The 25,373-nt window shown below is 44.4% G+C and overlaps 1 protein-coding gene across 8 annotated transcripts in view; it reads right to left on the bottom strand.

Annotated features, from left to right (window-relative positions):
- Nucleotides 1–756: 756 nt before the first annotated feature.
- Nucleotides 757–25,373, bottom strand: part of GLYR1 (glyoxylate reductase 1 homolog) — a 33,172-nt gene continuing 8,555 nt past the window's right edge. For 3 of the 8 annotated variants that reach the window (XM_073362574.2, XM_073362579.2, XM_073362580.2), the window contains 13 exons: nt 18,736–18,874; nt 17,893–18,135; nt 14,430–14,516; nt 13,448–13,504; nt 12,191–12,241; nt 12,026–12,099; nt 10,264–10,363; nt 7,996–8,106; nt 7,548–7,649; nt 5,965–6,127; nt 5,284–5,463; nt 4,647–4,771; nt 757–4,240 (listed from right to left, as the gene is read on the bottom strand). In XM_073362574.2, the coding sequence (XP_073218675.1) occupies nt 4,166–4,240; nt 4,647–4,771; nt 5,284–5,463; nt 5,965–6,127; nt 7,548–7,649; nt 7,996–8,106; nt 10,264–10,363; nt 12,026–12,099; nt 12,191–12,241; nt 13,448–13,504; nt 14,430–14,516; nt 17,893–18,135; nt 18,736–18,874 (1,507 nt within the window). In that variant the 3' untranslated portion in view covers nt 757–4,165. The remainder of the gene's footprint in view (nt 4,241–4,646; nt 4,772–5,283; nt 5,464–5,964; nt 6,128–7,547; nt 7,650–7,995; nt 8,107–10,263; nt 10,364–12,025; nt 12,100–12,190; nt 12,242–13,447; nt 13,505–14,429; nt 14,517–17,892; nt 18,136–18,735; nt 18,875–25,373) is intronic. The other 5 variants (XM_073362575.2, XM_073362576.2, XM_073362577.2 and 2 more) reach the window with 5 other exon arrangements.

Here is a 25,373-nt window from a genome sequence, read left to right as displayed (position 1 = left end):
CCTAGAACGTCTGCTGAGTCAGTGTGAAGTGATGAAAGCAGCTACCAGCATGGTTGAAAGCCCTTTTTGTTTAGAATACCATCGTGTTCAGACATCACTGGGATTCAGTCTTGTTACCATCACATTTTTAAAGTTCTCTTTTTTAAGCACATGAATTTACAAATGACACTCATGCAATAGCAAAGGCTTTCAGCTACTACCTTAGCAATAAGGAACGGTGACAATGTCAGAATTCAAATTGTCAGAGCACTTTGCAGCTTCCTCTCTAGATTGTAAGCTCTTCAGTTAAAAGATCTTATCTTCATAGCTTGCCTGGAAAACCCCTCACCATTTATGCCACATAAATAATAAATGTGACTTAAAAAAAAGCATATTCTGGATGAAGGAAATTCTAGATGGCTGGGAACAGTTGCAGTGCCAGCCTCCCATGGGTCTGCAGAAGCTCTGTATTTAGGAGCCACTAGAGAAATAATTGCTGCACCAGGACAGTTTTGTATTTATTATTCCTATTCAAGGCCTCAGTCCCACAATTAACTCCATGTGAGCAGACCTTTGCACTTGCAGGGCCCGAGTGACTTCACTGGGATTCCACAAAGGCGCAGGGGTCGGCTCATGGCAGGATCAGGGTTCTACATGACAGTTGTGCCAGCTGAGCTAGGTGAGGTATAGGACAGCTTGTTACAATCTGCGTATGGAATGGAGAGTGACAGAGGATAGACTTGAGATGGCCTTAGAAACAGCTATGAGAACACTGTGTTACCAAGAAGGGTTTTATTTTCTTTCACCAGTAGCTTTGTTAATTGCACAAAAAAATTTTGTTTTGCCATTTAAACATTATCACACATCCTATTCTGAATGACAAACGTTAATTAAAAACAAGGCAAAAAATAAAAATTCACAATCTTAATTACCTATAGGATCTGTCATTGAGGAAACAAAAGGAAACTGCTTTTCTTTACAAGCTGTTCACAAGTGTCACATTTTCTTCTTAAAAAGGAGGGAGTCAAAAAATAAAGCAAATTGCTAAAACAGAAATCCGCATAAAAAGGAACTTTACAGAATTGCCAACAATATTAAGACAACATTGACTAGCCAGTTTCATTATAGCATCTCTCAATCCACAGCTTCCCCCCTTCCCACCCGTGGATGTCTCAGGCCTGCAAACAGAATGGGATTCGTGTTCAGAGACTAGACATAGATAAATACAAGAATCCAAGTGAAACCAACTCCTGGGCCAGAACCTGAAATGGCATCTGAAACAGTCCACTTTTTGCCATTTCCTTCCCTCCCCCATGCTTCATATCTATTTCAGAGTGCTCTCTCTGCTCCCTTGTGTATTAATAATGGTACAGTCCTGCCGGAAACACCACACCCTCCAGCAGATCTGTATCCATCTAGCTAGAGAGCTGCAGTTAGACTTTTACAGGATAAATTACAGTGTTTTGCTGCTCTGCCCTGCCACTCCCATGTACATTCTGATCCCGTTTGAGAACATGACTGTTTCTGACAAAACAAACATGCAGCAGTGCAGTGACCCGGGAACTATTTTCCTCTGTATAATTCTTTGAATTCACTATAGAACACGGATCACAAGACTTAAGAGCACCCTTCTCCCCAGCTGGTTCCAGACTATAATGCAGGGAGATCCTTGACTACACTGGCTCAGATCCATTCATCCTATATTCCAAGAGGTTTCTGCAGGGACGTTATAAAAGCCTTCCATTGTACCAGCTCAGATACCAAGTGTCCCTAACAGACACACCTTGGAGTATAAATTCTAAGATCCATCTCCTGCACACTGAAGAGGTGAGTAACTTTCCCCACATAAGCTGTGCACCATTTTACAACTGTGATGCGTTTAACCAAGGATTTTGAATGCTGACTGTGGATTTATTGTGGTTGTAAAGTGTGCATACAAGATGTCAAAAGCAGACTGATAGGTAATAGCAGGTAAGGTTACATGTACATTTAACGTACGATACTAGGTGAAGGATGACTGGTTTTCATGAGTAGATGTATATAAGATTGTTCACAAACACAGTAATGGGTAATCAGGCCAAGTGATGTCTAACAGGATCTCTTGCTACAGGGAGATACTTACTTTAGGAGGGGATGTGTAATACAGTGTTCGCTCACAAACAGTAATGGGTCATCAAAAGAGGTGAAGTATTTAAAACATAAGTCACATCTACAGCTTGAGGGAGGAGTTGGATGTTATATTCCATAAAGGATACCTGATACGTTCCCATTTCTTAATGAACTAGACCCACAACTTTATAGATCCCATTGCAGGCAAGGCATCTGCTTCAACTAAAGCAATCCCGAGCCACAGGATCATCAGAGGGTTTTCCTAAATAACACTGCCGCCCCTAAACAGCCCTTAATAAAGAAGGGGGCAACAATGCCAAGGTGGACTCCAAGGCTGTTTGTTCTTAGCCAATGCAACGAAAAGGATCTGATGGTAAAGGACAAGCAGCCCTTAAGGACCTAACAGAACACAGCCTGCTCTGCATTTGCTTTCTTTTCCACTTCAGAATTCCAGCATAAAGGGAGTCAAGAGTGTTACCCAACCTAAGGAGGTGGGGGAGTGATCTCAGCCAAGAAAGCTGGTTCCTGGTGTTTTACTAACCTTTTCATTCTCTGAGTCCAAAATGCAAGAACCCTCCTTAAAGGCTAATACTGAGAAAATTAAAATGACAAAGTTCTGTGTTTTTACATACTCAGGCATTGTTTGGACTCTGGCTTTCTCCACCTTCGGCACTAAAATTTTTTCTGTGTTTTTGTGAGTTCACTTCTGCAGTTCAGCTCCAACACTTCTAGGCTCAAGTTCAGCAGCACTTTAGGCTCCCATTATATTTACTAGGCCTTCCTTAAACTTGGGATCGTGCCAAGCAGTCACAACTGCAGCAAGAGATATGCTATGCTAGTGTGGTGCCCATAACAGCAACACTCAGCATTTGTATGTGAAATTTTACATTTTCAAAGTTCACTAATCAATCCTCACAACATCCCTGTGAGGTAGGTTAATATCAAGCTCATTTTTACAGATGTGGAAACGGAGGCAAAGAGCTAAAATGACTACCTGAAGGCCACAGATGAAGAGCATGGACTGGAACTGTGGGACTTCCTACCTCTTGGCCCTATGATCATTCCTCTAAGACCATTCTGTCAGATTCATGACTCTACTTGGGATATTGCCGGAACCCAAGAAGCGTTTGTAAATAACTGTTAGGAAAAAGTGGAGGTTGCAGATGATTTTAAAAAATCCACATAAAATAAGGGCAGGAAAGACCTTGAGGTTTGTTCCTTCACCAAGAGAAAAAATTCTGGCTCAATTTTAATCTTTGAATTTTTACTTATGATTTTTTTAAGCAAACCCCTATAAATCTTTTAACACTGTTTATAGGGATGTGCAGCTGTGATTAGCCTTTTAGGAGGCTGTGTTTATATCATGGTCTCTCATCCACCATGGCCTGTGGTTCCTAAGCTAGAGTTATCTGTAGAGGAGAAGCCATGAATAATACAGCTTGCTCTTCCCATCAGTATGAGGTGCTCATTCATCAAGGTGCTGGGGGACCAGACAGTGTTGCATGCAGCCTACATACAGCCCCATCAACTTACAGAACTGCCCTTGGGAGGTGCTTTGTTCTATAGCAGTGGGTGATGAGCAGGAGCAATTCTCACACCCTCCCCCCGCCCCCCCCACTGGGATTTAGGGTTGTACTGATATTCACAGGTAGATGGGATGTATTACAACTGTCCCTCGATGCAGAGAGGCCAATGCATATGTTACCCATGGGAAAGGAGAGAAGCAATTGTTAGAAACAGCATCTCGGACAAGCATACAGAGGAGAAATAAAAAGCCAAGCAGCAGATTTCTGGCTGAATTGCCTCAGAGCTTCTGAACCAGCCGCCACCATTCTGTTCCGTGACTGTCAGTGCATGGCATGGATGTTCTAATCAGATTGCAATAATCCGAGCCCCCTCCTCCCCCTTGTGCCACCAGGGGAAGGCTCACTGCAGCAGCTGCCCTTGAGGCAGATCTCAACAAAGTTTGTGTATAAAAGGAAATGGAGAGACAGAGATGGACTGGTCCAGAGTTAAAACCCAGTATCATCATAATATTAATTAATAATCATGGTATTAACAGTAAGAATGGTGCAGCCTAGTGGATGTAGGCCCTGTACACAGCAGACATATCGTTGTCTGATTGGTCCAATGCTTTTGCTCGTTTGTATACCTGGAGGAGAGAAAGGGGCAAAGGATCAGTTACACTTTTCCCTGGAAGTCTGCATCTAGCAGAACTACTAAGTAGCCATCACTAACCAGAGCACTGCACACATTGAACTGGGTAATTAGTACAACACAGAATAGAACACACAGATCTTGCAGAAGCACTTTAAGTGTCACTTTCTCTGGGCACATATGATCTGTAAAATTCCCATCAAACCTATCTCCCCAAGTCTCCATCTCATCCATCATACTATAAGATATACACCAATCCCTGCTACCTTGTCTCAAGGCAGCCTTCCCTTCTAGATTTTCCCCCTTGTTGAGAAGCAGCCCCTCCCTACCCAACACAAGACTCCAGTTCTGTCTTGCAGGAGACAGGTCCACACACTAAGTTGAAATGCTGAGTGTCTTACCTCATTGGCTGCAGCTGCCATGGGAGTTGGGTGGTTGACGGAATCACCTAGTGCAATGGCTAATCTAAGATCCTTCTGGATGTATTTTAGGTAGAAGTCAGGTTTAAAGTTTCCTTGTAGGATATCTGTAAAGAGAGGCCAAAAATCAGACTATAAATCAACCCTAAAAATACCTCAGTGGCATGCAATTCAACATAAATCTTCATTTCCCCATCCCCAACTCCCAAGATGCTCCTTCCCTATTCCCCACCCTGTCCCTTCTTCCAGTCACATACAACACAACAAACAATTTCACTACCACAACTGTCGAACTGAACCCAGACTTCCAACAGTTCCTAGGGCAGATTTCCATCCATTTTCATTTGTCACCTTGCCCAGTGAACTCCTTAATACCAGTCCTAAGGAGACACTGGCTGCAGGTGAAAGAATTGGTGCTGTGTCTCTGAAGCCCTTACCATGCTGGGATACAGAATTCAACCTTTCATATCAAGTGTGACAAAGGGGACAGCAAGAGAAAGTTCCCAGCACCATAGGCTGATAGCAAAAGGGACGTTTACTTTTCCCCCTTCATCTCTGCCTACAGCTGCTAGGTTAAAGCAATAACCATGGCCTATGACAAAACAAGAGGGAAATTTACTTTGGCACTTCTGATCCAGGAAGATGCTGGCAAGTTGTCCCTGATTGAGGATATCCAGAAGAGTTTGCTGGGACTGACCAGTCACTTGAGCCAGGGTCAGTCCTTCTGCTATCGTAGCCATGAAGCTACCTTGGACCATGTTCACAATCAGCATCATCTTGGCAGCATTGCCTACTTCACCTGTGAAAGAGACATACCATTGGATGTTCCTCTGTAGCAAGGCAGGCTCCCTGTATACATGACATTAGCAATCCTAGACACTCCACAAGACCCACCCAGCCCTAGTAGCTCTCCCTTCCCCCAGTCTTACAGATTGCTGACCCTTAGGGCCACTGTCTTGAGGGAGAAGGAAGAAACTTACCGTGATGAAAAGTATGGTTTGAACTAAAAACCTTCATGCAGCCCTAGTTATAAACCTCACCCTAAACATGGTTCCGATTCCAGTGTTTCAAACGGGAGCTTCAGCCAACTTCAGAACCCCCAACCCAATTCTAGACAGACATGTACCTGTCCAGTTTCTTGTACTACCTCATGAGAGAGAGAGAGGAGACAACCAGCTGATATGCTCAACCTCTTACCAGTGGTCTGCAAAGAGGATATATGTCCCCCTCAGACTCCTTGCTGGAAATCCTGCTCCTTGCATTGACTGAGAAACTGCAAGGCCCCTGGTGTTTCAATTACCTAGAAAAAAAGAGGTCTTCCCCATTGCTTGGAAACAGCTACTGCAGTCCTCATATAAACCCCTATCTCCAGCTGCTAAGATCACCAGCATCCCATCATTAGACAGCTGTTGATTTCCTGAGACTGGTGCTTCCAAGAAGCGACCACCCCTGGATACTATCACCTGGAAACAAAGAGAACATACTCTGTTTAGCTATGCACAAACAGAACAGACACACGCTGTGTACGCAGCAGGGCAAACAAAAACACCATGCAGGGTGCTTCTAGCACTAGGTACAGAAGCATAAAGCAAAGTAAATTGTCTATACATACAGATAAGATGAAGAACAGAAATGCTGCAGAATACAAAATAGCATACAACACAGAGTACTGCAAAAGGTACCCTAGCCCAGGAACTTGCCTTAGCCATGTATTCGTACCTCTGTTCACGTTTCCCCATCCCACAAAGGTGGACTAGAGGACTATACATTTCAGTATCTGAAAACTATGTGACTGTGTCACATGCCGCTGGAAAAGTCTAAGGAATTTGGGACAACACTGAAAGTGTATATTATCTAGGGGTGGGAGTGAAGAAGAGGTGCTAGAAAGGAGTTGGTTGAATAGAAAATGACTCCATGGACTCTGCCCTTGTTCATGACAACTATTATTTGCAGATGTGTTTATTTCACCGGCACCATCCTAAATTAGGAGAGGCACAAGGACGGGGGCTTGGAAGTCAAGAGGATGGAAATATCCTGGCATTTAAGTCCATAGAACAGTTTCTTTTAAATTTTACTTTGGCTGCCCATGAAAGTGAGAGTGCAGGCCCAGGACCACAGGCCTCTGACAGATCTTCTAGTGACTTTCTGGACTTTTGTTCCTGACAGGAGCATGTTAGTTCATAGCACATCCGCAGTCTGAATTTACCAATTCACCAACAGACATGACCTTACATTTCACCAATTTAAATTTTGTGCGCTATTGTACTGCCCAGTCCTCCTGCTTTTAGGCCTGGACCAAAGCCAGTTTCAGGACAAAGGCATATGGACTTGAGAGGTCAAGGTAGGAAACCAAAGTTTCTGCTGGAAGTGGTTGAAACCTTGCTTCCCTCAGATACAAATATCTGGGTCTCCCTTGATGTAAATATTTTTAAGACCAGGCACATGAAGGAGCTTCCTTCCCATGCCCTGGAGTATTTAACAACAAACCAAGGAATAGCCAAATTATGTATATTGAACAAATAGAGGAAAACTTACTAGCCACCAATAAGACTCCCAAACCTTTTCTCTCCCCCTCCACCAAAGCTGCTACTGTGAAAGTTACTATGGAGGATAGGAACTCTCTCAGGAACTGGAGTTTGGTCACTTGACAGCACAGAACTGAAATTATACAGTTTGTTGTACATAATCATTTGAGCAAACCGCTTCTGATTTTGTTAACTGGATATCACTTGACAAGTTACTTTATTTCATTCTTTCTGAGCTTGCACTTTCCCTAGAAGAGTCCTGGATATCTCCCAGTACTGCAACAAACAAGAGTTAACCTCCTGACACAAGAAAAATTCCACAGCAGTGAATGTCAGATGTTTAGTCCAAGGCAATTACCTGTGCCAGTTCTGTGACAGTATCGGCGTCCACTGTCGACATATCCACATAGCACTTCCCTGGGCGGATACCCTGCAATACCCCACTTGGGCCAAGTACCAGCTGTGGGAATAGACAAGGGGTAAAGCAATAGAGTGTCTGCAAAGAAACTCAAATCCTTCAATGTCAGCAGTTAAAACAAACCTGACTCTACAGTGCCAGTCTTCTGGAAGGGTTCCAGAAATGTTCATGCTCTCAGTGTAATTTTAAATAAATGTGTGTACAGGATACAGCAATGTTTTTGTTCGAAAAATTACTACTGTGCTGTCTGGCAACTGGAATGACCCTGACTAATGTGTTCAGTGGAACCAGGAACCTGTATTCCGTGACTGTCCAAAGGGTTTGGGTAGGGCAGGACAAGTCAGGACTCTAACATGCAGTCCGGTTAGGAAAGAGAGATAATCCTTACATCCTTTGCCGCCTTTGGATCTGATACGCAGGCGAAGGTGATGTCACAGGTCGAGACCACCTCAGCGGGGGTTCTTCCCAGCCGTGCCCCCTCCTGGATGAACAAATCACACTGCAAAAGTCACAGATCCAAACGTAAGGAGCAGGAAGCACAAAGCAACAGGTCCTCTAAGCCAATGGTCTCCAAAGTGGAGTGCACGCACCCCAGGGGGTGCACAAGACGATCGATTGGGGGGCACAGCAAGAGGAGCACCGCCGGAGCAAAAGGGCAGAGTGGCAGGAGGAGCACCGCCGGAGGAAAAAGAAAGAAAAAGGGGGCGGCCCTGAGACCCCGGCCCATGGAGGAGCAGGGGCAGCTGCGCAGCCAACGGCCAGAAAGAAGCAGCACTTTCCCCTTCAAAGCTGGCCAGAGAGAAGCGGCGCTTTGAAGGGGAAAGCGCAGCTGCCTCTGCTCCTCCTGAGTCCTCTGGCCTGTGCTCTCAGGGCCGCATTCCAAGAGGGGCTTTAGAGCTGCAGGCCAGGGGTCCCCTTAGCCCAGGGCCCTGAAGCCCCTAAAGCCCCTGTGTTCCAGGTGGCCCTGCCTGCCGGGGGCGGGGCAGCTCCCAGAATCGTGGCCATGGGGGTGGTGCTGCGCTCCGCAGAGCCACCTGCACCCCCCCTACACCAAACAGGAGCTGCCCCAGGTAAGTGCTCTGCACCTCCTGCCTGCCCCAGCCCTGAGCCTCTTCCCGCATCCTCACCCTGAGCGCCCTCCCACACCCTAACTCCCTCCCAGACCCCGCCCCCCACCCTGAGCGCCCGCTGTATCACAAAGTGTTAAACCAAGATTTTCAAAAATAATAAAGCACATTCGATCACATTGCTCTCACTAAAAATTATTAATAATTCTTTTTAAAGAGAGCAAAAAGGTTTTTTGTACCGTTAATAAAATAAAAAAAAATTAAAAATATTGTTTATTTCATCTTTATCTTGTTTTTTAATTTCTATTTTTGTGTTTTATAATTTACACAATATAGTAGTACATGTATATAATTTATACATAAATAAATATACATATATTGGGGGTGCATGCTCAAAAATGTTTTACTGATAGGGGTGCGCGATCAAAAAAGTTTGGAGACCACTGCTCTAAGCCACTGCCGTAACACACACTCTAACCATTGTGCCCAGACTGATGTGAGACAGACCTGGCGTCTTAGCAGAAGGACAGACCACTATGGAGACTCTGACTTCACAATTCCTGAACCCCAGGAGGCAGGGACAGAGTACAAGAGAAGGAAAATATTCTGAGGATATGTAAAAGGGGAGGGCGGAGTGCATCCTGTGAGAAGTCATAGAAGATTTGGATACTCCAAAGTTTGAGGGAAGGGGAGAAAATGCTGGAAGATGACTGTCAAATGGCACCTCCTGTTTTGTCAGCAGGAATATCCACAGTACTGAGAACAATGTGGGGTTTAATTTATTAGACTGTCTGCTTCTCCAGCTGGTCAGCCTTCTGCCACTGTCTGTGTTTGGGGGGAGGAGGGGGGGCGTGTTGTCTCATCATCCATACGAAAAATGGCCACACTATTTTGTGCGCGTGTGTGTGTGTATATATCACTCTATGCCATGATCTAATGAAAAAAGTACATTACACACACACCCCTCAGTATTCATAAACACTTTAAAGAATCTAAATCCTAGCCTGGAACTCCTCTGCCACCTTGCTAGAGCATTATGAATTGTGCTGAACATCAAATGATTCCTGTTGCCAAAGACAGTAATTTCTCTCCACACTCAGACACCAGTGTCACACTGATGCAGTTCTTTTGGGATCAAAATATTGTGTAGTGTTTTCTTCCCCACTGGCCACCAAAAGAGGAGGAGAGAAGGGAAATAGTACATTGGATACTATGAACTAACATTATATGGCCAATCAGCTGTTCTTGAATTAGTTTCTGATGATGAAACCTGGAAAACTACCTCAGCCTCATCGTAGCAGTTCAGGTTCTCAAGATGAAGCTGTTGTTCCACCTTAGCACAACAGGGTGCCAGGGTGGAGTCTCTCATCTGAATAGCACATCTCTCACAGAGTGGACTTGCTTAAACCTTTCTTGGCTGTCCAGCTCCACACCATGACCAGTGTGGCTGTTCTAGCTGAATACAATAACCCAATGACATTATGCATTCCACTCCTCCAAGCATGTGCACACATTTCTGGAAGTTAAGGCACTTAAACAGGTCCCACTGTGAAAGACTCCATCCCACACCTTCTCATGGACACACTTACCTTCTCAGCAGTCCGGTTCCATACAGTGACCGTGTGCCCCATTTTTAGTAAGTTCGAGACAATGCCACTTCCCATCAGGCCGAGACCCAGAAATCCTATCCTGGGGAAAAGAGACACACATCAGTGAAGAAAAGGGAACACACAGAGACAATAGATGTCAGATTGATGCCACTGAAAATACTGTAGAGCACATGACAGAGGTCCAACACACGAGGAACTTGTGCCACCGCACTCACAGGTAGAAGAAGAACATTTTTAAGAAGCCACCTGTTTCCAAAGGCAGAGTTCAGGCTGATATGAAGAGCAAGCTGGTACTCAAGAAAGCACAAGGAAACAATGAGACCATATTGGCAGTGATCTCAGCATACCAGCTGCCTAATGGTTGTCAAGATTTTTATCGTCATCATGCAAAAGTTCCTTCCCTATTACTCCTATTACACTAGGAACTTCTTTGCAGCTATGGCTCCAGGGATCCTGTATATATCATGCCAGTTTGCTGCAAAATGACAGATGGTAGTCGGAGACCCTGAAATACTAAGTAAGAGTGGATCTAAATTACACTTCAGAGTTTACCATCCCCCATGATGTAGCATTTCTGAATGCTAATTTGAACAAAGCCATTTCAGATGCATTTCAGTTTCAGCTTTACATCTGCCCTTTGGTTCACAGCTGGTTGTATGTGCTGCTTTTGAAGCAAACCAACATATAAGGGTTGGAATGAGTCACTCTAGTTCCTTCAGCAACAGGACTTGCCCATTTCCATTCCTCACAGCTGAAGAGACGTTCCCCCCACCCCTTCAGGGAAAGGGTTTTACCTGAATAATTTCATCTTTACTTTGGGTCCCCTTGAGTAAGGCTGAAAACTGACATCCCCAGAGAAAGAACCGATTTAACGGCAAACAGACCAGAGCCTGATCTGCATTTGAACAGGACAGAAGTCACAGAGTGAAACAGGAAGCCCCGCTCTGGCTCCTGTCACTCTAGAAAGGAGAAGGGGAACATTAGAAGAAACCAGAAGGCTCACGTGCTCCTGTGAGGTGGGAGAAAGCGCCGCCCTCTTCCTCTTGCATTCTAGCTGCTTGAGCTAGTGAGCAAACAAACCTGGTTTTCTGCCAGACATTACTGGAGACATTTTATCTTTGCGGCCCACACTGCATTCAGAAGCACTGATCTGTGTAATATTCTGTCATGTCACGTCACACACTGCAAATGTGTGTCAGGGTCAGACAAAACCCAATCCCCTATGAGCATCCTGAAGGCCTCTTGCTGAGCTATTCCATGGTGCAGCATCCCCACTCTCATGTGTGGCTGTTTCCCATGAATAGGAGTCTCACAGGGACAGTATATGGTTCAGAAACAGTGGGGGAGGGATGGGAAGGTTTATTTATTCTAAATGACAGGATGGTCAATTGCTGTTTGCAGTGTTGTAGCCATACTGGTCTCAGGATATCAGAGAGACAAGGTGGGTGAAGTAGTATCTTTTACTGGAGCAACTTTATTGGCGGAAAGGACAAGCTCTCGAGCTCACAGAGCTCTTCTTCAGGTCTGGGGAAGGTAACTCTGAAGCCTGAAAGCTTGTTCCTTCCACCAACACAAGTTGGTCCAATAAACGATATTACCTCACCCACCTTGTCTCTCTCAGCAGAGCCAATGGCTGCTTCCCCAGATCCACCTGAAAGAGGAAGGGGGTGGAGGAAGAGAAAGAGAGCTGAGTGGCAAAAAGGGAGAGAAGGCAGATTCTTGGAACACATGGGGGCCTTACTTTTTGTCAGTAGGAGTGATGCTGCCATTAACTGCTGTGCTGTCTGCTGCCTGGATGGAGGTGGATCCTGTTTCCTGTGAAGACAAGCCACAAGATATTCTTACTTTAGCAGAACTGCCAGACCTCAACACAATAAGAGTAAGACAACGGGACAGTTTGCCTTACCTCTTCACACACCTTCAGCTTCTTAGTGATTGCCTGATAGCAGACAGTTGGCTATATGAAGAGGAGAAAAACACATTTAGGGAAAGGGCTGGGTGCTCTCGTGCTTTATCCTGCCCTGTACAGAAGAAACTGACCATATGCTTGGTACAAAGGAAAAAGAGGCAACTCATCCCCACGCTATCATCTGCAATGCAGGAAAAGATGGCCACCCTCCTCCCCATGAGAGAAAATAAAGCCCAGAACTTTCCTGCAATGCAGGGTACCAAAATCCCTAAAGTTCTTACTCAGGCTGTTCACCCTCTCTTCTAGGTACTACACGCTCCTATGCGACAATCCACACCAATGGAAGGTGGAGGCCCTGAGTATAGGGGACTTACCTGTTCACACATTTGACACTGCAGAAGATGGAGACCCCTAAACCCTTTTCCCCCAGAGGATGCAGACTAGTATCTTGCAGAACACCCTGCTTCACACCTACACTCAGTGTGTCACTGATGGCTGGAAAAGCAGAATCCTTATTAGTAAGGGAGAAGGTGTGGGGGATTTAACAAATGGATTGTGATAAAGGCTTCAGACTCATTAAGATTAAAGATAAGAACCTGTTAGAATCTGCAGCTATCTGCTCTTAATCCAGCTGTCTCTGCCCAGATCCCTACCTGGATACAAACCCACTTCATTTATTTGACCTTCTCTTTAATCTCGATCTTCACTGCCTGATGATAAAAATCCCACATGACAACCTGTCTTTCTTGGCATTAGTTGACTGCATTTCCCAGGGACAAGAAGGTTCAATGTAATGCTCTCCTTCCTATTCCACTCATTATTCAGGACCTGAATCACCAAGCTCTACCCAGATGAAAGAACTAGTAGATCAATCATCCCAGAAGACAAGAACAATGGATTACTTGACACAGGAAATACCATCTCTTACGTGATAGTATCAACATGGGGAATTCATTGCAGCTGATGGTCAGAGTCAAATCATGTGGCTAGATAACTTTTTATTGCCTGTAAAATTTGTAGTTATAAATGCTAAAATAAAGTTCACCTAAGTCCAAAGGTTAGGGAGTGAGAGGACCACTATAGGGGTGCGATAGAGGTTCATAGCTGTAGCTCCAAATGCACAGCACTGGACAACTGGCTATTGTGCATTCTGTCTGAAGCATCAGACATTAGACCCTGCAGAAGGCAGGAGGCTTAGCTAGATGGACCAGCTGTTTGAGCCAGTCTGCCAAAACCTATGTTACTATGGCTCACCTTCTCTGTCTGGCTGAGCAAGAAGTGATGGAAATGTGGGTCACCATCATTCACAGGCTGCAATCAGAAAAGCACAGGCTGAGAAACATCACCAGAGATTTACTGAGCAACCTCAGCATTGATTCCCCTGTTCTCCCAGACGGACGGCAGCATTTCCCAGTTTAAGAAACCTGATAAATTGCTTCCCTTTCTCTGCCTGCCTACTTTAGGACCTCTGACAGAGTAATTCCCAACTCAGGGAACATGTGGGAAACAGGAAATCATGGGAGGGGAATGAAAGATTGAGAATATGGCTGAATTATATTAAGAATGAGGTGGCATACCAGCCAGTCTAGAATCCTGGTCAGAAGAGATACTCAAATGCTATTTGTTTAAAGCATGTCAAATTAGAAAGACTAGGAAGATTAAATTTGAGACTACACTCAGCAGATGATCTTCCATACTATATGTTCTACAACATCTAAGCCCCATGGGGCACAATCATGCGACTTCCTAGCACTTCCCAGTTTAAACTGGGATTTTATCAAGAACAGTTTTGGTGGTTTAAAGGAAGACAGGAAAAAATCATTTAAAAGGTAACTGCTTACCTGCGCTGCTAATGATAGCAGAGTTAAAACTAAAAGGATGTTAAACTGGAAGTGTTGGCATACTGTGTGACTGCTGACAAATAACCATGTAGAAAATATACAGACAAGATACACAGACCCAGAGGAAGGGAACTGGCTAACTAAGGAACAAAGCTTGCTCATTTATACATCAGCTCCCCTGAACACTGACTGGCTGACTCAGTTACATTTCAGTATCATAAAAAAAGCTAGCTGTCCTTTCCACCTCATATAGGAGCAAGAAAGATCTATGACTATTATTAGAGCCTAGGAAAATGTGAGACTCAAATGCACTGTCCCCAGCATATCCACTCCTATAAGGGTCACTCTAGCTCCTAAATCACTTCTGATGCAAAGAAAGCTAAGAGTTTAATTACCTCACTTACACCTGGTGGCCACTTAAATCCTGCCACTGTTCCAGTCATCACTCTCTTCACTGTACTGGACTCAGGGATCGTGAGGTCCTGAGGAGAGACAAGGAGGGTGATAAAGACTGTGACTGATGGAGTCCCAAGGGTTGACCATGTAGTGTTGGCTTTTATGACATACAAACAAGACAATTTTTGAAGAGCATCATGAAACACTTTTCATTTCACAGGCCTTTGGGAAATCCCTCCCCAAAGAAGGTCACACTGCACCATGCATTGCATTGTCAGTGTAAGACTAGTCCAGTAGTGGGCAAGATGAAGGAGAGTAGGAATCACTGACACGGGGAGTTTGCCAGAGTTATGATTTCAGGAGAAATCCCACTGTACCTAGGAGGAATGCATATATTTACACAAATGGAAAACAAAGTTGGAAAGAACTGAACACCCCCTACTCCAGCATTTCCCCAAATGTGAGGCCCATCCCTCAGAGTGGGTGGGCGGGGTGTGAGAGAGAGAGAGCTAATCAGGGCACGGGGATGTTGTCACAGACTTCTTAATTGTTCTCCAGATTCTCAGCTTTCATTTCTTTAAAAATTAGTCTCTGCTATAGATAGTGAGGAAACCTTCACAACATAAAGCAAGCATAACCAAAGCACCAATGTCTGCCTCAGTTTGCAGAGTACCCAATACAGTAGCTCAGGTGTTTGTTTCATTTCAATAGATGCTAACTCCAATAACAATCATACTTAACATGTCAATGTTTCAACTACTTCACTACTCAGCAAAGCATGTAAGAAAGAGGAAGTATATTATGAAGTTCTATAGCAGCATTTTGCAAATGTGGTGTACAGAAGATGTACAAATTAAGCTGCGCAGGCCCCTATGACAGCACATACCAGGATTCAGGAGGGAGATGGGGCATGATTGGTTTCATTTTCCTGGAGGATTTTTTTTTTTCAGCTGTCAAGAAATGGACAAACATGACCCTCTCCCTCCCCAGATCTACTTCCTGAAAGAGCACATTACTGTCCAAACACTGGCAGTTTCACTTGGGGAACAAAGCAGCAGCTCACGTTACTTGGAACAAAGATGGCCGAAGTATGGTTCCTGGACCTAATCTGGCTTGTTGCTGCTGTCTTTTTGAAACAGACCACTACTCTGGACATTTCAGACCCCAGCATGTAAAGTTCCATCTAGATCTAGGAGACCTTCCACTCAGACCAAGGTGAAGCACTGCCTGCTGGGATTTGTAATTAGTGGGAAAGGCACGGCCGTTTGGACAGTCGAGGGTGGCTACAATCTGCTTTGTTTAATGCAGGTTAGTGGCCCTTAGGATCTTGACAAGTTATGGATGTCCAGATTTTGCCTAACTTAAAAATATTAATCGCTTTAGTTTAAAATTGAGCATATTTTAAAGAAGAGTACAGCTGTGGTTGTGAGCTTCTTGGCAGCTCAGCAATGTCACCTCTCATCATTAAGTAGTGTAGCTATCTCCCTCCTCCCCTCCCACCCCAACAATAAGGATAAAGAAAGATTCTCTGTCTGTTATGAAACAGAACTGACACTGTCATAGAAGCCAACATTTCACGCCACTCAACCTATGCAGGTAGAAAATGCGTGTTCAGTATTTCTTCTTTTGGCCAGAAAAGTAAAATATTAGATTTGTAATTATTATTTTCACAATACAGATAACAGAATTTATGCCTGGGCTTGTACATTTCCATGATGGCATTAATAGACAGCATATTATTCTCTGGAAGCACATACCGTTATCAACTTCACATCTTAGTTAGCCTGTTGTCTCTGACCAGACATTTGCTAGCCAGTTGATCAGCTCAATGTCATAAGAACAGCTTTCCACAGCCTCTGCTGAGGTTTGCCAATAAAATACTTACTTTATAAATCCCTCCAACTCATTTCTGGCAGCTGGCATGACTCCTGCAGCTGCATTCTCTGCATGTGACAAATGCCACATGCCAAGATGACTGACAAGTCTTCAGGCCAATGAGGATCAAACTCATGACTGGCAACTGATCTCATATATACAACCTTCAGCAACATGCATCCTCCAAGATTGGAATCATGCTCTGATCCAAGAAAGCATCTTTCATCCCCAGAAGATTCTGAAGGTGCATTTTAATCCATGTATTTATACCTGAACTTTTAACATTTGCCTATCCAGAAGCACAAGGAACATGTACAATAAGTTAGTCAATAAAAAGTTATTCTGCATTAACCAATTATAGCCCCCAGGAGCATCAATACTGCTCAGAACCCACAATACCCACCCACCTTTTCCTCTTCTCAGAAGAAAGGAGAAACAGATAGGCCTCAACAGACACTGGAATTCTCTTCCTGACCACTCTCTTCAGTTTGACAAAGAGAGAGTCAATAGCTCATCACTAAACCTAATTTGCCAGCAGTACCCTCACATCTACTACCTGGTGTTAGCTGGAACTTAACTGCAGGGTTATCAAGGAGAAAGGCTGCTGCTCAGACAACTAGGGCCCAATCCCATTAGAGCTTTACAGATCAAGACTGACATCTTGAATTGTACTCCAAAGTGAACTGGAAGTCAGCAAAGAACATGAGTCACAGGTACAAAGTGATCCCTTTGAAGAATCAGTGAGCAAGCAGACTGCCATGCTGTGCACGGACTAAAGTTTCTCAATGGTTTTCAGCAGCAGTCCCTTGTAGAGCACGTGCATTATAGTAATCCATTTTGGAGGTGACAAAGACATGGATCACTGCAGCGAGGGCGACAATCAAAATAAATTGCAATCTTCTAGCTGAGGACAGATACAAAAATACATTTGGTTGCTGCCGCAGAGACACAGAAACAACTGAGAATACAAAACCTGGTGTTACATTGTATCTCAGTAACAGAGGGACTACATCCACAATCACAGAAGCTAAAATAAGCCTCACTAATGCTTCTGATAGCTTTCCTCAACCCACAAGCATTTCTTCAGTGACTCTCAATCAGATGTCCTGACCCAAGCCCCCAATCTCTGTTAGCACTGGGAGTAAGGGAGGGAAGAGTATCAGTCATTCAACCACACAAACCAGATGAGATGGGAGGGGAAATGTACACCAGGATATCATTTCAAGGCACTAAAGCTCACATCTCCTCACTAATCTTCAAATCGGACCTCATGCATACACTGAGCAGGTAGGGTGGCAAGACGGAACCATGTGCAACCGCACAAGACAGCCCTCTAAGATCTCTCAGAAAAAAATGAATGGAGACATTCAAGAAAGACTATCTAATCCTGCTAGGAATCCACAGAAGACAGTCAACGATAACCTGGTCATGGGTATCGGTCAGCTAATAGATTCAGAAGAATTGACACGAACAGCTTTACAAATGGTACAAAACTGAGCCCTTCCTTTTGGCCTGTAAGCCTAAGTGCCATCCCTAGAGTCAATCAGTAAAGTCCACAGGTCATGGCAGGACATGCACAACACAAACCTTCTCATCTTTGGGGGGCCGTCCCCGCTTCCGGGGGCTCTGATCTAGTGCTCTTTTCAGAGGTGATTTTGAGCCTCGCTCTGAGGAGACAGAAGATGCTCGCTTCTTTCCTTCTCCTGTGCTCTTCTTCAACTTCCCTTCAGACAAACCAGCTTTGCGCTTCTCATCACCAGCAGACTGCTTGCCTCTCTCCTCACTGGAATTACGCCGGTTCTTCTCTTCACTGGAGTTATGGGAAGACGCCTGAGAGATTATAGAACAGAAGATTGGAAGAGAGAAACTCGAGTGATTTTCATAAAAAACCCAGGGATACCAAGAATCCAGTGCTGATTATCAGGAAACTGATGGTTCAAAGTCACATTACAGCACCGGGTCCAAGAAAAATTAGCTCTTTGAAGCTGTTGAGTTTGAAATTATTGAAGTTAGCATTTAAGTCAAATGTATCAGTTTCAAAAACTTGTTCATAGAACATGCCACGTGAAGGATCGCTGGGGAATCATGTAGTCTAAAACAAAGGTTTAGGAGAATAAGTTTTAACCCCAGATTTAGCGCTGATTTACTGTGTTGTCAATTAGCCTCTCTGCTTCAGTTTCCCCATTACTAAAAAAAGGGATAATGCTTACCTATTTCACAATGGGGTTGGGGAAATTCATGTTTGGTTAAGTGCTTTGCAGATGGAAAGTACTATGTGAGTGCTAACTAGTATCATGGCCATCATGACCACTCTTCTATGGAAAGTTTAAAGCTAGAGGCCACCAGCTTTAATAAAGGTAATACAGAAGCTTGGTTATTGATCACATCAAGCCTTACTTTGGCACACAAAGCAAAGTTAAAACCACTCACCTGGTCTTTGCCTTTGGCTTTCTTAAGGAACTCCTCCACAGCATCCACAGCCTGCTGGAAGCGCTTACCCTTGTTAATCTTGATCATTTCCTCTTTGTGGGCGTGATAAGGCTTCAGCTGTTCCACTTTGATCCAAGCACTGATAATAAACGTCAGAAAATGTTAACTACTGATACATTTTCCAATCAAAACACACATCAACTTCCTCACCCAACCCCACCATGTAGAGGTAAAACTGACATATACAATAGTATGGCCACATTGGACTGACCATACCAGCAAACTCACTTCTGTTCCCTCTTCCCTGATGGCTCCAACTCCTACATTCACTGAAGTCTTTCTTCAGCCTTCCCAACAAGTAGCATACCCAACTGTGCAAATGAAACTCGCCTCTGGGCACCATTCATGTGCTCTGCCAATGCGCCCACATGTGAGCACACACATTTATAAGTGCACAACTGATTGCTCTTGTACTGGTGTGGGGAACACCCACACACCCAATGTGGGATTTTATTCCTAGGACTGTTGCAACAGGAGGCCACTCAACAGTTCTGACAAAACCACCTTTTGGTCAGAGACAAGATTATTCTTGTCTAGTACTGTGTATGTATGTATAAATCCCCATGAGGGCTGGAAGAATAGACAATATTTTTCAAAATTAGATTTTATAACACTTGAGTGACCACCACAAACAAAAGGAGCATACACACCATAGCTCACTGCACACCACACTTTCAACACACACAGGATCAAATGACTTGAAATAAAAGTGAAAAATTTCAGTTTGATGAAAAAAGCATTTATCCTCAATTGCTGGCAGTGTGTTTAAGAGTGGCTCGCACCACTGTGTTTTATAACGTAGTAACATCAAAGCAGAGCTCTCTTCTGCTTTGTGAAGAAACTCCTACATTTTCTCCCTGTAACAACTGGTTTTCCTTGACATTTCTGAAATGTGTAGGCTCTCGCACGGAATGATTGCCTTCTTTCACGTTGTCTACCTCTTCAAAATTTTCATTCCGGACTGCTCCTCATCAGTTAAGTGGCTGCAGTGCTATTTCCCCTTTACTATTGGGAAGAGTAGAGTTCTGTGCACTACTTATTGGAAACGTTGCTGAATAGGAACATCCATCAGCATTTTCATCAGGGAGCAGCTCAGTGTACAGCATTAGGCAGGGAAATGAATTTTAAAAATGGGCACCATTGAAAAACAAAAGATGCTAAATGTCAGTGGTAGAAGATTTAAACATTTTGATCACCCCCAGCAATGGTTATCTCCTGCAGACAGGTGCTGCTGTTCACAGGAAGCCTTTTCAATTTCATATTTTCAAGAATCATATCTACATAGCTATAAACCGAACACAAATTTTGATACATGATGCCTCAGTAGCTCATTTTTCAAGGAATGGAAATTAGAAATCCACCCATTATGGCATGAATCCTCTATTTTTAAATCGGACCTCCTCCACATAACTGGTACATTCGGTATTGAAGAGTTTCATAATGTTTAAAAAGTTGCAGAACTTTCCCAATTAACAGCAGCTTTTCTCTTTCACCTTCCAGTTGTGCTATCACATCAGAATATCTAGGAGCTCTTTGGCTCAGCTTTTCTGCCCTTTTCTAGTTTGTTTTTCCATGGCTTGTCCATATACTCAACAGACAAGCAATCTTATCCCAGTTCCATATATTATCAGCGTGATGGAATCAGACTGCCAGAGAGCTGTTCTCATTTACTACAGTCTCTGAGAGAATCAGCTTCAAAAACAACCTGTGGTAGAGGCAGCTTTCTCCATCCACCTGCCTTAAAATCATAATTCCCCACTGCTTTTTAGAATGTTCATCTGTGCAGTTTTAAAGCCCGGAGTATTCCACTGATCTCATCATTCGTTGCTTTTCATTTTAAAGTCCCTGGCCTCCGCATCAAGGTTTTCTGATCAGCCATAACAAATAGCCTGTGTCTCCTGGATCTGTTTAGGACAGCAGGAAAATAGCAGAGTTTCCAGTTTCATGCTCATGGATGAATTTTCTTTTCTTTTCACTTCACATTTGGGTCTTGCCCCTTTGCCTGTTCCTATTTGCTCTTTTTTCATGATGCAATGACCAGTTTACCATCTTAAGGCCTGGGTGGAGCAGCTTCCTTTCCACTAGCATGGGCCATTGTGTACAATGAGCCACTGAATCAGTCAGTGTGGTACTGCAAACATTTCACAGATAGATGCTTTTCACATAGGACTTAATATAGAAGAGATCAGAAACTTCATGGCTGTTAGAGCAGGTAACTGTTGCTTAGAGGTTGCGGTTAGCACAGGTTTCACTGTGCAGGAAGCATGCTTACACACTTTCCACTTACTGCAAGCAGGTTCTTGCTCTAGAGTTTCCACCATAGCCCTGAAGGGTGGAAGATCCCACAATGCTTTCCATTCTGTGCACCCTACAGAATCCTTTCCCCGGTCCTACATCCCCCTTCATACCCACCTTTGAGTTAGCACAATATAACGAGTGAAATCAGTGATTCTCAGACAACAGTCTACAGCCTAGAAATTGTCCAGGGAATCTTTCTTGGGAAGCATGAAACCCTTCACCCTATGAATCACTAGGGAGCTGGGCAGTGTTGGTCTATGAAAAGCTAGCTAGCTCGCTCTCTCACACATGTACACATGCAATAAGAATGTCGGGAAACAAGTCAATGAAGTCATTTAAGAAGCATTTCCCCCAGCTTCCTTCCAGATTTGGGCCCCTCAATTAAATCACTATTTCCACTAGTCTGTTCCTCAAAAACTTATTGGAGGGGGAACAAAACAAGGGGGGCAGGGGGAGAGGAATCCACTGCACTTTCTCCTCCGAATTGCCTCTGATGTGTGTACCTACCCACTCCCCACCTCCTTCCCCATGCATACGTACACCAACTCTCTGCTCACTATTCTTTTGGTAGTGGAGGAGCAAGGTTTATACATCAGGGGAGACAGAGACACTGGGGACTGTTGGAGACAAGGATTAAAGATCTATATAAAAGACTAAGGGATAAGGGCAAGCAGGCAAGGACTTAGAAAAGTCACAGACACACAATAAGAAAAAAAAGTCTGCATTCCTCTCCCTAGTTTGTCCCTTGTCTACATGCCATAGATTTATCTAATCTCTCCAAGGCAGGGACTAGTCCTCTTAAATGTCTGTAAAGCACCCAATGCTGTAGGGTACTATAAAAATAAAGCTACACCACAGAACAAAGGCATTCATAGCTACACATGCATGCCTCAAAAAACAATGACCTAGCATAAGTCCTCTCAAATGACATATTAGGCTGTGATCTCATAGCTAAGGAAGGTCAAGTATCCAGATAAGAGTTTTCTGAGGCATAACATAGAATAAAATAAGTGCTAACCTTACTGAACGCTAGGTTCAAGCAACCTACCCACAGGAACCCTAACCCTAGGTCCAAGCACGCTACCCAAAGGAACTCTACAAGTACCCTAGGCATTATAACACTAACACTAGGGTGGGGAGCCCAACATATAGGAACCCTAAGACTAGCTCCACGGATCCTATCGACAGGAACCATACCCCAGCTCCTTGCACCCTGCTAATAGGAACCCTAACCCTAGCTCCAAGCACCCTACACATGGGAACCCTAACTCTACCTACAAGTACCCTTCATATAGGAAAGCTAATGCTAGGGTTGGAAGCCCTACCAATAGGAACCCTAACCCTAGCTCAAAGGGCCCTACCCACAAACCGTAACCCTAAATCCACATCACCTACCCAAAGGAACGATAATCCTATTTCCAAGTCACAGAAACACAGGAACCCTATCCCTAGTTCCAAATAGCTTAACCAAAATACCCTAATCTTAGAGCAGAGAGACGTAAAAGAACCCTATTCCTAGCTCCAAGTATCCTACCCATAGAAACCATAACCCTAGCTTCAAGTGCCCTACCTGTAGGAACACTAACCCTATTCTAAGTACTCTATCAATTGGAACCCTACCTATAGCTGGAAGTACCCTATGAACTGCAATGCTAATTCTAGCTTCAGGTACACTACAGATAGGAACCCTGGCCCTAACTCCAAGTACCATACCCACAGAAACCCTAACTCAAGCTCCAAGTACTCTACCCATTGTAACTTTATCCTTAGCTCAACGTACTCTACCCACAGGAAACCTAACTCAAGCTCCAAGGACCCTACCTGTAGGAACACTAATTCAAGGCAGAGAGCCTTACCCATAGAAACCCTAACCCTAGTGCCAAGTACACACCACCCCCAAGAACCCTAACCCTAGCACCAAGTACCCTACCCACAGGAACCCTAGCCTTAGGATGGGGATCCCTAACTATAGGAACCCCACCCTACCTGCAAGTACTGTACCTATAGGAACACCAACCCTACCCCGGGAACCCTAACCCTAGCTCCAAATACATGACTCATAGGAACCATATCCTTAGGTCCAAGTACTCTAGCTCACAAGAACCCTAATCCTAGTTCTAAGTACCTTATACACAGGACCCTAACCCTGGTGCCAAACCCCCCCCCATAGGAACCCCAATGCTAGTGCAAAGTACCCCCATACGAACCCGAACCCTAACCCTAGCACCAAGTACCTTACCCATATGAACCCTAACGTTAGATCACGGAGACCTACTCATAAGAACTCTAATGCTAGCTCAAAGTACCCTATTCAAAGGAACCCTAACCTGAGCTCCAAGTACCCTACCCAAAGAAACCCTAACCCAAGCTCTAAATACCCTACCCATAGGAAACATAACCCTAGCTCCAACTACCTGATTGGACCTTCAAAAGCCCAACCTTCACCACCAAGCCAACTCCAAATTAGTGTTTTCTGAATGCAAGATCATTGGCGAACATTCCAACCAGCTGCAGCAGAAAGCTCTACTATCCCAAGAACCCCCCTCGGGTCCAGGAAAGAGCAGTGGCAGAATTTAAGCTTTGGCATTACAGAAGGATATGGGGGTTGGTGAAATTACTAACACAGTTTTGCTAAGGCCATCATTTTTGTATCTTTCAAACAGTCTACATATTATACTTTTATCTTGGATTGCAAAATTTGTCTTTGATTTTTCTTTGGGTAACTCAGGTCAGGCAGTAAGCCCAGATGACCCTATACCTGATAAGGTTATTTAGTTTGTACATTGGTGCTTCAGAAAGACACTATGGGGTGCTCCAGCACGTTAACAATAAAATTTTGATAATACACTAATACCGAAGAATTTTTTTTCCAAGCTGTAAGGCTTGTGAGTTAAGTGAAAGAGCATAGTATTTATCAGGTAGTGGAGGTTGCAGTGTACTTTCCAGTAGTTCACTGAAATGACTCCATGTCTATAGGGCAGTGGTTCCCAAACTTGTTCCGCCGCTTGTGCAGGGAAAGCCCCTGGCGGACCGGGCCGGTTTGTTTACCTGCTGCGTCCGCAGGTTCGACCGATCGCGGCTCCCACTGGTTGCGGTTCACTGCTCCAGGCCAATGGGAGCTGCAGGAAGCAGCAGCCAGTACATCCCTTGGCCTGCGCCGCTTCCAGCAGCTCCCATTGGCCTGGAGCAGCGAACCGCGGCCAGCGGGAGCCGCGATCGGCCGAACCTGCGGACGCAGCAGGTAAACAAACCAGCCCGGTCCACCAGGGGCTTTCCCTGCACAAGCGGCGGAACAAGTTTGGGAACCAATGCTATAGGGAACAACACTGTTATAGCACATAGCTAATGTCTGTTTGCCAATGCTAATTGCAGACAGGCCAAGTTCCTCTTGTTGAGCAGCAGATCACGGCATACAAGACTATTTTGAATTGGATGAAGCACACCTTGGGTCTCTCTCATAGAGTTTGATTTTTATGGGATTCAGTCATGTCATTTGTCTGAGAAAGATGTTAGGGTTCTCCTTGCTTGCCTTATTTCGTGTTATTATTGTGGGGGTGCACTAAGCCTTCCTATGACAAATCTGTAGGCTTGGGAAATAAGATAGGCTGTGATTGTATGCCTAGGAACACCGTTATATATCAGATGGATGAGGGAGCTTATCTATACCAATATTTTGAGAGAGACCTGCTTAATATTTTCCAGCAGAGCTTAGAGACCCCAGTCTACTTACAAGGTTTCCATTGCTGAGAAAAGGGTATATGGGACTTCACTTGGGATTTGGGGGATAGAAAGGAAAGACATTTCAGAGTGTTATTTCTCTGCAGAATTAGAGCAATAGCTAATAATCTCCCAACTTCCAAAATGAACTCTAAGGTAGCCTGAAACATCTCACTCTCTTTCATGGAGCCAGTGAGCGAGCTATATAATCAACAATGTGTGTATCATAACTATTGAAACTACTTCAGAGCAAGGTGAAAGTACTAGATTACTACTGTAGACACTGATAAAGCCCCCACTGCTATGGTGTATGGGTTACTCGGGGGGAATACACCATCACTGTGCATGTGCAGAATTCATGTCCCCTGCAGATTTCTTTGTTTCTCCACAGAAAAATGACTTCTGATGGGGAAGCAAAGGGAAACTGCAAGAGCAGTCACGTGCCCCTCCCTGGCAGCACAGACAGGTCGGTCGGTTCTGTAGAGAGGTAAATCACCGCCGTGGGGGGAAGATGTGCAGTCATGCATGAGGGAGACAGACAGACACACACTCTGTCCCCCTCA

The sequence above is a fragment of the Lepidochelys kempii genome, chromosome 10 (assembly GCF_965140285.1).
Source record: "Lepidochelys kempii isolate rLepKem1 chromosome 10, rLepKem1.hap1, whole genome shotgun sequence".
NCBI classification, from domain to species: Eukaryota; Metazoa; Chordata; order Testudines; family Cheloniidae; genus Lepidochelys; species Lepidochelys kempii.
This window is presented reverse-complemented; position numbering and strand designations above follow the sequence as displayed.